Source organism: Ipomoea nil, unplaced genomic scaffold (assembly GCF_001879475.1).
Source record: "Ipomoea nil cultivar Tokyo-kokei standard unplaced genomic scaffold, Asagao_1.1 scaffold0222, whole genome shotgun sequence".
NCBI classification, from domain to species: domain Eukaryota; kingdom Viridiplantae; phylum Streptophyta; class Magnoliopsida; order Solanales; family Convolvulaceae; genus Ipomoea; species Ipomoea nil.
The window spans coordinates 132,636-147,558 of record NW_017616650.1 but is presented as its reverse complement, the minus strand read 5'-3'; the positions used below and the strand labels follow the sequence as shown (position 1 = coordinate 147,558).

At 34.1% G+C, this 14,923-nt stretch overlaps 1 protein-coding gene and 1 pseudogene across 1 annotated transcript; both read right to left on the bottom strand.

Annotated features, from left to right (window-relative positions):
- Window positions 1–14,923, bottom strand: part of LOC109192962 — an 83,042-nt pseudogene that overhangs the window by 20,171 nt on the left and 47,948 nt on the right.
- On the bottom strand, window positions 7,878–13,684 carry LOC109193611. Its single transcript, XM_019344485.1, has 4 exons — window positions 12,900–13,684; window positions 12,646–12,771; window positions 10,324–11,071; window positions 7,878–9,794 (listed from the first exon to the last, which is right to left on the bottom strand). Exons 1-4 carry the CDS (start codon window positions 13,682–13,684, stop codon window positions 7,878–7,880), a joined length of 3,576 nt encoding a protein of 1,191 aa, XP_019200030.1.

Below are 14,923 nucleotides of genomic sequence, written 5' to 3'. Positions count from 1 at the left end.
CATCGCACGGGTAATAATAATAATAATAATAATAATAATAATAACAACAACAACAACAACAACAACAACAACAACAACAACAACAACAACAACAACAACAACAACAACAACAACAACAACAACAACAACAATAATAATAATAATAATAATAATAATAATAATAATAATAATAATAATAATAATAATAATAATAATAATAATAATAATAATAATAATAATAATAATAATAATAATAATAATAATAATAATAATAATAATAATAATAATAATAATAATAATAATAATAATAATAATAATAATAATAATAATAATAATAATAATAATAATAATAATAATAATAATAATAATAATAATAATAAATAATAATAATAATAATAATAATAATAATAATAATAATAATAATAATAATAATAATAATAAATAATAATAATAATAATAATAATAATAATAATAATAATAATAATAATAATAATAATAATAATAATAATAATAATAATAATAATAATAATAATAATAATAATAATAATAATAATAATAATAATAATAATAATAATAAAATAATAATAATAATAATAATAATAATAATAATAATAATATAATAATAATAATAATAATAATAATAATAATAATAATAATAATAATAATAATAATAATAATAATAATAATAATAATAATAATAATAAAAAAAAAAAAAAAAAAAAAAAAAAAAAAAAAAAAAAAAAAAAAAAAAAAAAAAAAAAAAAAAAAAAAAAAAAAAAAAAAAAAATAATAAAATAATAATAATAATAAAATAATAATAATAAAATAATAATAATAATAATAATAATAATAATAATAATAATAATAATAATAATGTGTGTATAAGGATTATATGGGTTCAATGCTTCTCGTACAAAATGTAGAATAATATCATTCGTGAAAGTGCACCGTGACACTTGAAAAATAAAAGCAATGTGTTTTTACTCGTTAATTAAGTTATGCACCAGTTTCGTTAATTAATTAGACTCGTTTAAGCAAGTGTAAATAATGAAAGCAGAAAGCATAAAAGAATGTAAAAACACAAAGGAATTGTTATGCAGTTCGGAGCTCCTTCTCCTACGTCTGCGGGGCAACCCACGTCTGCCCAATCCACTATAGATGTTCACCAAAAGGAGTATTATAAGAGGTAAATACAGATGACCTCCAGTCTTTACCACTACCACTCTTTCTAACACCTATCCAGGATTGACACACGAATACCCGAACAATCTTCACCAGATGCTTCAGTAGTACCACGTACTGATCATGTAGTACATATTAAATATTCTTAAGAATTAAATAATAAAACACATTAAAATGGGAAGCTTTGTAAATCATATGTGAGCTCTTGAATTGTTAATCTCAAAGTTGGCAACTTTCCTCTTTGGTGTAGCTTCCTTTTTATAGCTAATATTCAAACCTCATTCTAATCCTTAATATTAGCTCCCTTTTATTCAAATAAATCTCAGCCACATGCTTTTGTTTGAAAGCTTCCTTTTGTGTGTTGTTGCTGACTTTCTTCTCATTTACCAATGCATACCATCCACACATTTAGATATCACATGGTCCAAAATAGAATTAATTCTAACAACTCTAATTAATTCTAATAACAACACTAATTAATTCTAATAACAACACTACTAAATAAAATAGCCAATAAGGTTTAACGTGTAGAATAATTTTACAATTACAATTCGTTTATCCGGTATGATTAACAATAATTTTTTTTAATTATTACAAATTTTTAGATGTGCACTAGACTTGAGAAGAATGCATGCAATAATACGAGTAGCTAACAATGCATTCAAGGTCTAAGAATAATGTGCTCATATTTGTTGCATTGATATGTTATGGTACAACAAATTTGAGTGCACTCTTACAGATACTGATTACACAATTAGTTATCATTATATTCACTCTCAAAATTTACCTAATGTACATTTAAAATTTGTAATATTTATAAAATTGGGACCGCATTTATTTCCTTATTTTTAGCCGGTGCCCGTTCAATAATTTCAGATGGACGGATGAGGTTATTCTTTTTTTTTTTTCTTTTTTTGAGAAGCCTTATTCTCACTTGAGCTTGTTTATGTATGCCAGTGCGTGCAGGTGTAGCCATGTAGACATAATAAAATATAATTATTTGTGCGTAAAAGATTTTTTTTTTTTTTTAGAAGAAGATGTTATCTCTATGGATTCAAGAAGAAGTTAAGGTGATTATTCCCTTGTAGAGGAAATAAATCATTTGCCCGAATGGGCAGCTCAGGGTCATAAGAGTTAAGTTTGGAAAGAATGATTAGAGATTGAGTCTTACCAGGCGTCGATGGTTCAGTTGAGGATTCAACCTTTTGAGAAGAAAATAACTCATTAAAAAATAGATTTATTCTTATCGACATTATTAAATTCTCAGCCTATTTAATGAAACAAACATGTGGAAATAACTCATTAAAATAGATTTATTCTTATCGATGTTATTAAATTCTCAACCTATTTAATGAAACATACATGTGGTTATTTAATTAATTAATAGTATTATGTGAAATTTGAATTGGTTGGAGACTTTTGTACCATATTATTGAATTTGATATCCATGATATGCAATTGAGACTTTTTTTTTTTTTTAAATGCAATTTGAGTTGAAAACATTATATTTCAATCTTTCGTTTCAACTAGTACGGTAGAGGAAAGAGTGATTCTTAGCACAAATCATATATATAAACAGTATGATCGGATTCTAATGAGAAAAAAATGAAAAAATGTATCAATTACACATATTTTACTTGTTTAATGGTTTGATTGCACATTTTTTTTTAAATTTAATGACCCAATTGCTCAATGACATATTTGACATTTTTCGTATATTTTTTTTTATATTCATTATTTATTTTAATTTTAAATAAATAAATAAATAATTATTTAGTTAATTATTTTTATTCTCATTCATATTTACTACTAAACAAAAAGACTTTTTTTAGTACTATTGACTCTATTACAATAGACTAAACAAAAGACTTATTAGCATTCAAAAAAACAAAAAGACTTATTATATGGAAAATGTTTGAGAAAGTATAGAACAGATACTATCTTGTAAAGAATCATGAGTATTAAAAAAAAAACTTATTATACTTACTAGTTTTTTTAAGCGCTTTGCGCGAATGGAATAATTGCCAATGATTATTTTTAAATAAGCATTTCAAAGTATATCAATGCAATATTATATCGGAGATGTTCATGCATAGGTAAATAAATATTGAATTTGTTTATTTAAATCGGTAATTTAAAGTATATAAATGCAAGATAATATATGAGAGATTTATTATATTGTCACTAAAATAAATGTTTGCAACTTTGTAATAACGCTAGTCTAAATACTTAATCTAAAAACGATAGTCTAAATAAATACTACTTTTGGTTTACATTTCTCTAAATCTTCTTAATTCTCTTTTGGGTAGCATTATCATTGTCTTCATTTTCAGTACATGTCTTTTTTATTTATTTATTGGTAGTGTATCATGTGCAATTGGGTTAATGGTGGTAGCATAGATGGATTCGTCGTGCAATGAGATTATGGTGTAGGAAACTTTAGATTTGCCTTGTTGTGTATATGATGGGATCTTAGTTGTACTATTAACTCTTTATCTTACAAGTTACAACCACCTATTGATATTTGGTAGTGATAGTTTTTTCCCTACATGTTTAATGCGATGTGAGATGTGTGTCATAGGTTATCATGTCAAAGTATTGAACAAAATATTAATATTTATTATATTTGTATAAAATAGGTAAATAAATATATATAACATATTTTGTATTATAACTTTGATATTTAATAAATACAAGATAATGTAAAAAGAAAACAATGGACAATATAGTGAATATAATAAATTAATAAATTTGAATGTAATGAATCTTTGAATTGTAGAAAATAAAGATAATATAACTAATGAAATTATATCTCTTTTTAAATTTTTTATAATGAATATTTTTTTAAAAAAAAAAAATAAAGGCATTATAGACATCTAATTCTAAATTAATTAAATACATATGTATTATTTTTTGTTGTAGCTACTAATTTATTTAATTTAATAAGACTAATAAATTGGCGTACATACTTTTCATCAACAATAATGAAATTATTATTTTTTTTTAATTTACATTCATTGTTGAGACAAATTGTTTTAAGAGTTTGTCAACCACAATTGTTACAATTACTGTCAGATGATGATAACAAATAATTCAAAATATATAGTTACAATAGGTATTGTTATAATGATATAGTAAAAATTAACTTACAAATTTCTTTTGAAGTTTTCATGCATTGATAAAATTCTGATGTGTAAACGTGTTCAATTGGAGCCCGTGGGATGTCAACATTGTCAATTCTTTGGAAAATGGTCCTACCGTTTTAGAGTCCATGTGTAATTGTATTTATGATCAACAACTTTATTGTTAGGTTGTGCAGGTCTGAAAATGATGTAAGAAAAAAAATAATAGTATAATATTTGTAAAGTAATGTACAATTGTACCACTATAAAAATACATACAAAAAATATTAATACCATAACGACGTAAATCATACCAATAATGCAAAAATATAATTGAAATATTAAGTTTTGTTCGGATCTAAATAATCAAAAGAAGATTAATTAAACAAAAAAAAAACCTAAAATTTTTTTAATGCATAAAAATCTAATGATTTTTAAAGTTCTTGATTTATAATCATTGATGCTTAACTTTGAATATTATGTATTTAGTCGGACTAATTATTTGACCAAAGTTTATGTTAAATTTTATATTATATATTTTTTAATACATTTTACATATTCATAGTATATGTTTAACAATTATTTCAACTCCAATTGTGATGGGATTTGACCTAAGACCTTTCTTATAGAAATTAATGAGTAAGTTAAAAATAATAAATAGTTAACGAAATATTCCGTTACTAAAGTTTATACTAACGGAATTTAGGTTATTTAATGGAAGAAAATAATATAATAGAGGGTAAATAAGAAAAATCCCACAATTGTTACAATTACTGTCAGATGATGATAATAAATAATTCAAAATATATAGTTACAATAGGTATTGTTATAATTATATAGTAAAAATTAACTTACAAATTTCTTTTGAAGTTTTCATGCATTGATAAAATTCTGATGTGTAAACGTGTTCAATTGGAGCCCGTGGGATGTCAACATTGTCAATTCTTTGGAAAATGGTCCTACCGTTTTAGAGTCCATGTGTAATTGTATTTATGATCAACAACTTTATTGTTAGGTTGTGCAGGTTTGAAAATGATGTAAGAAAAAAAATAATAGTATAATATTTGTAAAGTAATGTACAATTGTACCACTATAAAAATACATACAAAAAATATTAATACCATAACGACGTAAATCATACCAATAATGCAAAAATATAATTGAAATATTAAGTTTTGTTCGGATCTAAATAATCAAAAGAAGATTAATTAAACGAAAAAAAAACCTAAAATTTTTTTAATGCATAAAAATCTAATGATTTTTAAAGTTCTTGATTTATAATCTTTGATGCTTAACTTTGAATGTTATGTATTTAGTCGGACTAATTATTTGACCAAAGTTTATGTTAAATTTTATATTATATATTTTTTAATACATTTTACATATTCATAGTATATGTTTAACAATTATTTCAACTCCAATTGTGATGGGATTTGACCTAAGACCTTTCTTATAGAAATTAATGAGTAAGTTAAAAATAATAAATAGTTAACGAAATATTCCGTTACTAAAGTTTATACTAACGGAATTTAGGTTATTTAAGGGAAGAAAATAATATAATAGAGGGTAAATAAGAAAAATCATTAAAAATACTTAAATCAAAATAATATGAACCATTCATTTTAAGAAACAAACTACCGACATTTTTTTGTTCCAGTTAAGGGCCTAACATTATTGGCTCTTATTAGAATTGTAGATAGATAGATTGTAGATGTAGAAATCCATTATAATTGTTAAATATTTAATTCCAATTACAATTCTTATTCCTATGTTTCACCCAAACACCCCTTAATATTAATAATATGAGTTAATACCTCCAATGGTCCTCCGAGTATTAGCGACTTACCAGCTATGGTCATCCGAGTTTTAAATGACCTCTAATGGTCCTCCATGTTTTAAAAAATAACCACTCGTGGTCCTAATCCTTAAAAAAATTCGAGTTTAATATGACCACAAGACGTACTAAAAGGACCACGGGTGATTATTTTTTAAAACATGGAGGACCATTGGAGGTCATTTAAAACTCAGATGACCACAACTGGTAAATCGCTAATACTCAAAAGACCATTGGAGGTATTAACTCTTAATAATATTACTTTGCATTAATTTTAGTTTGGGAAGAATTTTTTGTTTTGTTTTTTAATACTAGTGACTCTATTATAATGTAGTATCTGTGCATAACCACTTTCTCAACCAAATGAAGCACAAACAGCCAATATTGCCTCCACTGAGACTCGAACCCACAACCTCCCCTATAAGATTATCCTTATCCCAAAAAATTTCTCACTTTCTAAAATGGGTCCCACTTCCACATCATCAATTTTACATATAATAAAATAATATTAAAAAAAATAATAAAAATAAAAAGACATCAAAAGCTGTGCAGGCTGTCCTTTTCGGCAACTTTTGCAGCTTTCTCTCTCATTAGCAAATTCTCTCTTATTTCTAATTTAGCAATCTTTCTCCCATTTCAATACACATCAGCATAAAAAAAAAACCTTAAAAAATGTATTCTCTCTCTTTCATGTCATTTAAAAAGGAGTAAAATTTCTGGGAAGGGAGCAGTTTGGGAAGAATATTACTCCGCATTATACTTATGGGGAAATTAAAGTAGGTGAGTGCATAATTTATGGGAAGGTAGTAGATGATTAGGTGGGGAAGGAGAAGTGATTGGGTTCCCATCGGAAACTTCTCCCACGTTCTTAGGGCATCCTCAATAGTGGTAGGATTTTGAGGAGATATTGTAGGTGTGATTAGGAAAGAGAAATGGGTGAAAAAGAAAAAAGGAAAAATAAAATCAAAAACTTAAAAAAAAAAAAAAAAAAAAAAAAAAAAAAAAAAAAAAAAAACCTAAACCCCCTAAAACCCTTACAAAACCCCCTAAATAACATAACAACTCAATCCCTCCCTCTCCTCTATCCTCTCTCCTCCAACACATCATTTTTTTCTTAAAATTTGTGCAAAATCCCCCTATTGGGGATGGCCTTATACTCTCATACACAAAACGTGGTTGTATCAATTTCCAAAAAAACTAGATAGAAATACAATTTCCGTACTTAAATGATCATAAATTTAGAATGTGTTTAGTTCATGAGTTTACACATCAGAAATGATAATCAAAATTATAGCTAGTCTTTGGTTCACAAATTTTTAGAACACAATTATGGAATTCGATTATCCTTCAATTAAAAATCACATCCCCTAATTAAAAATGGGTATCATTCTATCTTATTGGTAATTTGATTTTTAAGTTTGGATTAGTGATTTTAGATTTTTGTTTTGATTTTTTTTTTTGTTCATATTGGTGCTTTGGATGTCATTATATTAGGATCAATTGCCTTATTATTATTATTATTATTATTATTATTATTATTATTATTATTATTATTATTATTATTATTATTATTATTATTATTATTGTTATTGTTATTGTTATTGTTATTGTTATTGTTATTGTTATTGTTATTGTTATTGTTATTGTTATTGTTATTATTATTATTATTATTATTATTATTATTATTATTATTATTATTTAATCCAAAGGAGGGGAGCTACCCATATATTTATAAAAGCTAGTATTGTACAGAAGGTTGCTTACAAGCTGGAAAAGCGCCAAACGGCGAAGGAATTACAATCGTAATATAAGAAAGGGATAATATCAACTGGAGGGTGGGAAAGGACAGGGACTCCACGGGGACGTGAAATTGCCATTCTAGCGAGGGCATCTGCTGTGCCGTTCTGCTCTCGAGGCACCCAAGCTATTCGCCAATCTCTGATGCCTTGCAGTTCACGTCTACAGGTTGCCAAGAAGTTGCACACAAAGGAATTTGCCAGTGAATTTGTGGTGATACCATCAACTATAGCTTTGGAGTCACTTTCGAAAATAACCTGATGGAGGTCGAGCGATTTAGCAAGTTCAATCTCCCTTAGGACTGCCCAAACCTCAGCCATTAGCGGGTGATAACGACCAATATTGCTAGTGAAACCTCCAATCCATTCGCCAGAGCTGTCTCTTGCCACGCCTCCGCAACCTGCCATGGAGTTCTGCGGGTGCATGCTGCCATCTACATTAATCTTGATATAGTTCTCCTGGGGTTTGGACCAGGTTAGTTGTTTCCAGGCTGCTGCGTTAGAGGAACCAACCGGATGGGAGGCTCTGGCAAAGGCCGTGGTGATTTCCTTATGTTGTGTGAGGATCCAAGAGATTTTAGAGTTTAGGGAGATTTCTTGATTGTTGAAGATGGCTTCGTTTCTCCATCTCCCAATCCACCAAACGGAGGTTGCAAAGAGATTAGCAGAAATGGAAGGTGACCTGCCACCATTACTGTCCGTGAGACCTTGGGTAAGCCATTCAGCAAAAGGGAGGGAGTTGCGTGACGGGGCAAGCTCAGGTAGAATATTCTCCCACACTGCCTGAGCCTTCGGGCATTTTCTCAAAACGTGCTCGATGTCCTCAGCCTCATTAGGGCAAGCCCAACATCTGTCGTTCGAAGTGAAGCCTTTTCGTGCTCTAACAGTGTTTGTCATGGCTCTGTTGTGTTTGGCTAACCAAAGGAAAATTCTGATGCGGCTTGGCAGTTTAAGCTTCCATATTTTTCCCCAAGTCGGGTCGTTTGTAACGTTTGGGGTTTCCGTGATGATGTTGTAGGCTGATGAAACAGATAACAAACCCGAGGTTTCACCACTCCAGATAATCTGATCCTGCATGTGATCGTCTGGGCAAATGAGTATGGCAGCCATGGCGTCTGTAATGGCAGAAGGGAGGAAGTCTTCAAAGTCATCCCACTTCCAGCCGTCAATGTTCGACCAATAATCCGACACTTTGAGTTGGGAAATTGAGTCTGGGATTTGGGGTGAAGCTACATCACGAAGCGATCGGTCACCTATCCAAATATCCTGCCAAAAGAGTGTACCTTTGCCATTGCGTACGAGGTGTTTGGAGCCTGCTAGAATAGCTGGGACGCTCTTAAGAATGCATTTCCAAGCATTTAACATATTCTGTTTTGGGCGCCATTGTGAAGGATTGGAGATGGGTACAGCGTACTTGGTTCTGAACACTCTAGCAAAGAAGGAATCCTCTTCAGTCATTAGCCTCCATCCTAATTTTGCAAGGAATGAGATGTTCATTTCCTCCAATCTACGGATGCCGAGGCCTCCAAAGTCTTTGTTGCTTGTCACCGTATACCAATTGACTAAATTACACTTTCTCTCCCCCTCCTTTGCACCCCAAAGGAAGCTGCGGATTAGACGTTCCATTGATGAGATCACGCCTTTTGGAATAAGGGTAGTCTGCATGGTATAGAAGGGGATCGTAGAGAGAACTGATTGGACGAGCACATGTCTTCCGGCTAGCGAGAGGGATTTGGATTTCCAGCCAGCTAAACAGTTGCGCATTTTGTCGATCATGCCTGCAAAGGAATCCTTCTTAAGTCGGCCGTGAATAGAGGGAACGCCTAAGTATTTTCCCATGTCGTCTACTCTGGGGATGCCGGTCCTTTGGAGCACAGCTTGCTGCACAGTCGAATGGGAATTAGTGGAAAAAAATAGATGACTTGAGGATATTAATGCGTTCACCAGAAGATTTGTAGAACAAGTCAAGGCATTTCATCATAGTATCAGCTTGTGCGATCGAGGCTTCGCCGAATAGGACCATGTCATCCGCAAATAGAAGATGAGAGATGAGTGGGCCTTGTCTAGACAGTTTGACTCCTTTCCATTGACCTGCAACCACAGTTTGTTCGATTAGGTGGCTTAATCTTTCCATACAGAAAACAAAAAGAAGGGGGGAAATGGGGTCTCCCTGTCAAATGTCGCGGCCAGGATTGAACCAGTCTGAGAGTTCTCCATCCCAGTTTATTGAGAACCAAGGCGAGTGAACGCATGCAAGGATGTTCCTTCTCCAAGCCTCGTTAAATCCTATGTCCTCCAATGTATCTTGGATGAAGTCCCATGATAGGCGGTCATAAGCTTTTTCTAAGTCAATCTTCCATATCATCCATCCAACAGTTCCTTTTTTTTTTTACTTAATTGAGCTCAAAACCTCTTGATAGACAAGGATGTTATCAGTTATTTGTCTACCGGGTACGAAGCTGGTTTGGTATTGGCCGACTAGTTTCTGCAAGATGTCTTTCAATCTTGAGGTCATAGCCTTGGTAAGGACTTTGTATGTCACATTACAGAAGCCTATTGGACGAAGTTGTCTCACTGTTTCCGGATTTGAGGTTTTGGGAATTAAGGTAATAACTGTGTCATTACTTCCTTCCGTGAGGATGCCATTTTCAAAGAACTCTTTAGCATAAGCGATGATGGAGTCTCCTACTGTCTGCCAAGCTTGCTGGTAGGAACCGGCACTAAAGCCATCGGGGCCGGGGGCTTTGCAGGGGGACATGTCGAAGAGGGCCTGCTTAATTTCCTCTAGGGAGAATGTCTTGTTGACCTCGCGCCAAACATCTTCATGTATGATGGGATAGCGCCCTCGAGGTAAGGTAGCAGAGTGCGATTGATCCGTGGTGAAAAGATCTCCAAAATAGCGGCGGATGTGATCACGTAACGCAGTCTCGTCAGTGATCCAAATTCCCGAGTCGTCTCTGAGCCTCTTAACCTTTAGGGAACTGTTTTTTACGGAGGTAGCCACATGATAGAAATGTGTGTTGCGGTCTCCGGAAACTATCCATTCCTCTCTAGATCTCTGGAACCAAAGGAGCTCTTCTTGATGGAGTATCTCTTCTAATTCCTTACGGAGATTGCGATCGAGTTTAAGCAACTCAGGTCTGCAATTATCGGCCAGTCTGCGTTGGACACCACCTAGTCAGGCCAAGGCTTTTTTCTTCCTTTGAAAGATGTTACCAAAGACATCTTTGTTCCAGGTTGTGAGGGCTTGGGCCATGAGAGTTTTGTTCCGGTCAAGGCTAATCTCCTTGTTCCAAGACTAGTGAACTGATGTGTAGCAAAAATAAGATGTGAGCTAGGGTGTGTTATGTCGTCCTCAGGGGATTGGGGGATATGGCACGCAATATGCAATCACAATGAACTAGACACTAGCATAAGGAAATCAACAAGAAGCTAAGCAAACTTCAAGTTTAAGGAAATGATAATACTAACACATATACACAAAGATAAACACAAAATAAAGAAATAGGACTCAAGCTAGGGAGCATTATCATCAAGATGCTTTAACAACCTAAGGGATTAGGGAGAACAACTGAACAAGTAACCAAGGAATCAAGCGGGAATGCACGTAGGTATCCTAGTCTACGAACCATTCTCATGATTAATAAACAAGGATTAGAACAAGGAATTGCCCCACTTTCATGGTGAATCAATTCCAAGTACATTAAGCACACATAGCATCTAAAGCCCCCAATTTCCCCTATTTTCGTAGGAAGAAATCGGGTCTATGCAAGGGGTGGCTTGGATTCATCACCCAACTCTTGTTGAGGCAAGGAATCCTCCAAAAACAAGCTAATGAATGTGTACATCAAACATTAACTAGATATAAATACAAAACCTTCACAAACACATGAACCCTAGGTTGGAATTCTTCCCCTTTTTTGCAATAATCACAAATCAAACATCAAGATAGATAATACAACCCTAACTCAAGCCCATAAACTAACTACTCATGATTAAATAGCATAAAGAACACAAAAGCATAAGTGTAAAGCATAAACATTGCAAGATAAAGAGATAAAAGGAAGGAAAACTTCTCTAAAGAAATTGGATGGTAGAATCTTGAAATGTTGGAATCCAAGTGTTGAATCCTTGATTATAAGCTTGAAATATGAAAAAGAACCTAAATCTACCCCTAATCTAACACTAAAATATGAAAGGAAAGAGTAGAAAATAGTTAGGGTTCGAATGGGGTTCAAAACCAAGTAGAAATGAGTGAAAACTCAGCTAAAAAGGAGCAGAGGCGGGGGGCTCGACGCGTCGAGTGCTTCTCTGCAACGCAACTCCGACTTGTAGGCTGATTTTGACCACTTTATGCTCAGAATTAGGCTTCGATGTCTTCATAAAAGTTGTATCTCTTCGAGCCTTCTTTTAAATGGCGCAAGAATCACTTAATTTGGACAATCCTAGGCCGAGATATGATCAAATTACCAAACAGTGGCCAGTTTCGGGTGAAATCTGTAAGTTCGGAACTTCAACTTCAAGGATGATTTTGACCACTGTGGCTTCCTTTTTAGGCTTTGATGTCTGAATATGAGTTGTAGTCCTTTGAGTCTTCTTTGCAATGGGACAATAATCATGTACATTGGATGTTTTAAGCTTGAGATATGGTCCAAAAACCATGACGTCGATGTGCAGGTCGGGAATTGCAATTGCATGGTCGCTTGCTTCTCTTTTGCTTTGGTTTGCCCACATGACCAAGACCATTGAAAGAACCACCCTAGACTCCTTTGGAAGTGTTGCATCCATCTCCATAGCTTCATATTTGGCTCTCATTGACTCCAATTTCATCCAAAATACCTCAAAAGCATACAATTGCCTGCACTCTACAATTTATGCATCAAAAGGTATAAACAAAGGAATTAAGGCACTTCTTTGCATAAAATCAAAGTGTTTGTCACTCAAAATATGTCTATACAAGGGGTAAAAATATGGACATAAATGCACTTATCATGAACAAAGGGCTGGAACAGCTGGTGGGAAGACCATGCCATGTTAAATCTGAAGGGCCTCAGCCTGGGGAACGAAGGCGACGATGAAGTCTTTATTAGTATGGGGGAATGGTCTGAGCTTAGCATGGGCAGATGTTCAACTAGTGAGTCTGCAAATGCAGTCTTCCAGTCCACACTACATAGTCCACGGTCAAGCCTTGCACCTTTAAAGGTTTGTTGATTAAGTCCTCTCATCCACGTGAATTTGGCGCCTGAGAAACCCAGATCCACGAGGCCCTCATTGAAAATCCAATCGGTAAAATCTGCACAGCGAGTGTTTTGCCAATTATCAGGGTTACTAGTTTCGTCGGGACTACATACAGAGTTGAAGTCGCCTGCAACTAGCCAAGGGCCTCGAATGTTCATATTGAGTCTTGTTAATTCGTTGAAGAGCTTTCTTCTCAGGGTTATGTTTGGGATACCATATACGGCAGCAAAAGACCATTGTGGAGAGTAAGCTTCGTGCACCTGCATCAGTACAAATTGGGGATGAGTGTAGCAAATATCCAAAGAGCAGTTATTGTTCCAGAATATCCATATTCCACCCGAGAAGCCCACTACCTCGATCCTAAGCCAATCATTAAATCCAAAGTTTGAGCATATGGAGTTCGCTTGGAAACCTGAAACTTTAGGCTCAAAAAGGCACAAAATCGACGGGGAAAAAACCTGAATTAGATATTTAAGAGAGCGGTGGAAGGATTGGGACACCGCTCCTTGATAATTCCAAGTGATAATATTCATGAATAAATACAGAAGGGAGAGAGGGCGCTCAGGAGCGCATAGAATGGTCACCATTAGAGGCGTTCAAAGTAGAACCATTTACAGGGTCACCTGAGTCGAGCATAGCCGCATCTGGTGGATCAGGACCTTGAGTTGGATCCGGAGGCTTCTCTGGAGGAATTGGGTTCTCCAAATCTGCCAACATGGGATCGTCAGAGTGGTGTACCACCGTTGTGGCTATAGCCTTGCCCTTGTCATAGCCGCGGACTACGATATGTTCCTGTTCTGCCGCCGCATGCCTAGGGGTGCCCCCTCTGCTACCAGAGCTCCTAATGGAACTGGCTAGAGGTTGCCTTAGGGGTCTCAAATTAGGGAGAGACTCACTAAGTGGATGCCCTGCGGCTGGAGGGAAATAGGGTGCCTGGATTTGTACACTAGTGCCCTCGACTTGAGGCTGAATGGTCGGGGCAGCACTGGATGTTGAAGCCATTTGATAAGCCAACTCTGGATCTATCTCCTCGTTACCAAGGTTGGCAAGTGGTGTAAATTGAGAATGGTTTCGGGAGTTGGTTTGTTGAACTGTGTTGTCTTTAGGGAATCCCTGGGGTTGGTCCGCCGTAGCATTGTTAGCACGGGTGGGACGCTAATCAGGTTTCTTGGGACCTCTTCGATTTCTACGCGTCGCAATCATCCATGGACCATACTTATCTGTTAAAATTGGCCTTTTCTCTGGTTCCAATAGGGGAGCTGCTTGATCATCTTTTTGGGCTGTATTGTTCGAAGCGTTATCGGAGGATGGGGCTGGGTTGGTGGATTTACCGCATTGGTCGAGGCGATGGCCATATAGTCCACAACCAAAACAGACAAGGTGCATACCTTCGTACTCAACTGGATGCACTTTGTCTTCCAACGAAAACTTTGCGCGCAGTGGTCTTGAAACATCAACCTCTACGCAGATTCGTGCGAAGTTGCCTTTTGACACGAGACTAGTTGTAGGGTCGACTTTGACCGGCCGCCCTATTTTCTGAGCTATCTTTTTCAGGATTTCCTCATCATAGTGCTCAACTGAGATAGATGGATGACGGACCCATACCAGGAGTTTCTCAGGTTTGTCTTCCTGGGGATCAAAATTGGGTTTCCATTCCTGTACGAAGAGGTAGTGATCGAAAATTACCCATGGTCCCTCGAATTTGGCGAATTCGTAGTTGCGAAGCGTTTCGAATTTTGCGATGAAGTAGTCGTGGTTTAGAGATATAAGAT

Bases quoted from the DNA above. Each gene is read 5' to 3' on its own strand.
- LOC109193611 (XM_019344485.1), bottom strand. From the start codon at position 13,684: ATGAATATTATCACTTGGAATTATCAAGGAGCGGTGTCCCAATCCTTC. The intron at 12,772-12,899 runs GTGCATTTATGT...TGTAGAGTGCAG, and splicing joins CAGCCCTTTGTTCATGATAA to GCAATTGTATGCTTTTGAGG. The intron at 9,795-10,323 runs GTTTTGAGCTCA...TCGACTGTGCAG, and splicing joins ACATCCTTGTCTATCAAGAG to CAAGCTGTGCTCCAAAGGAC.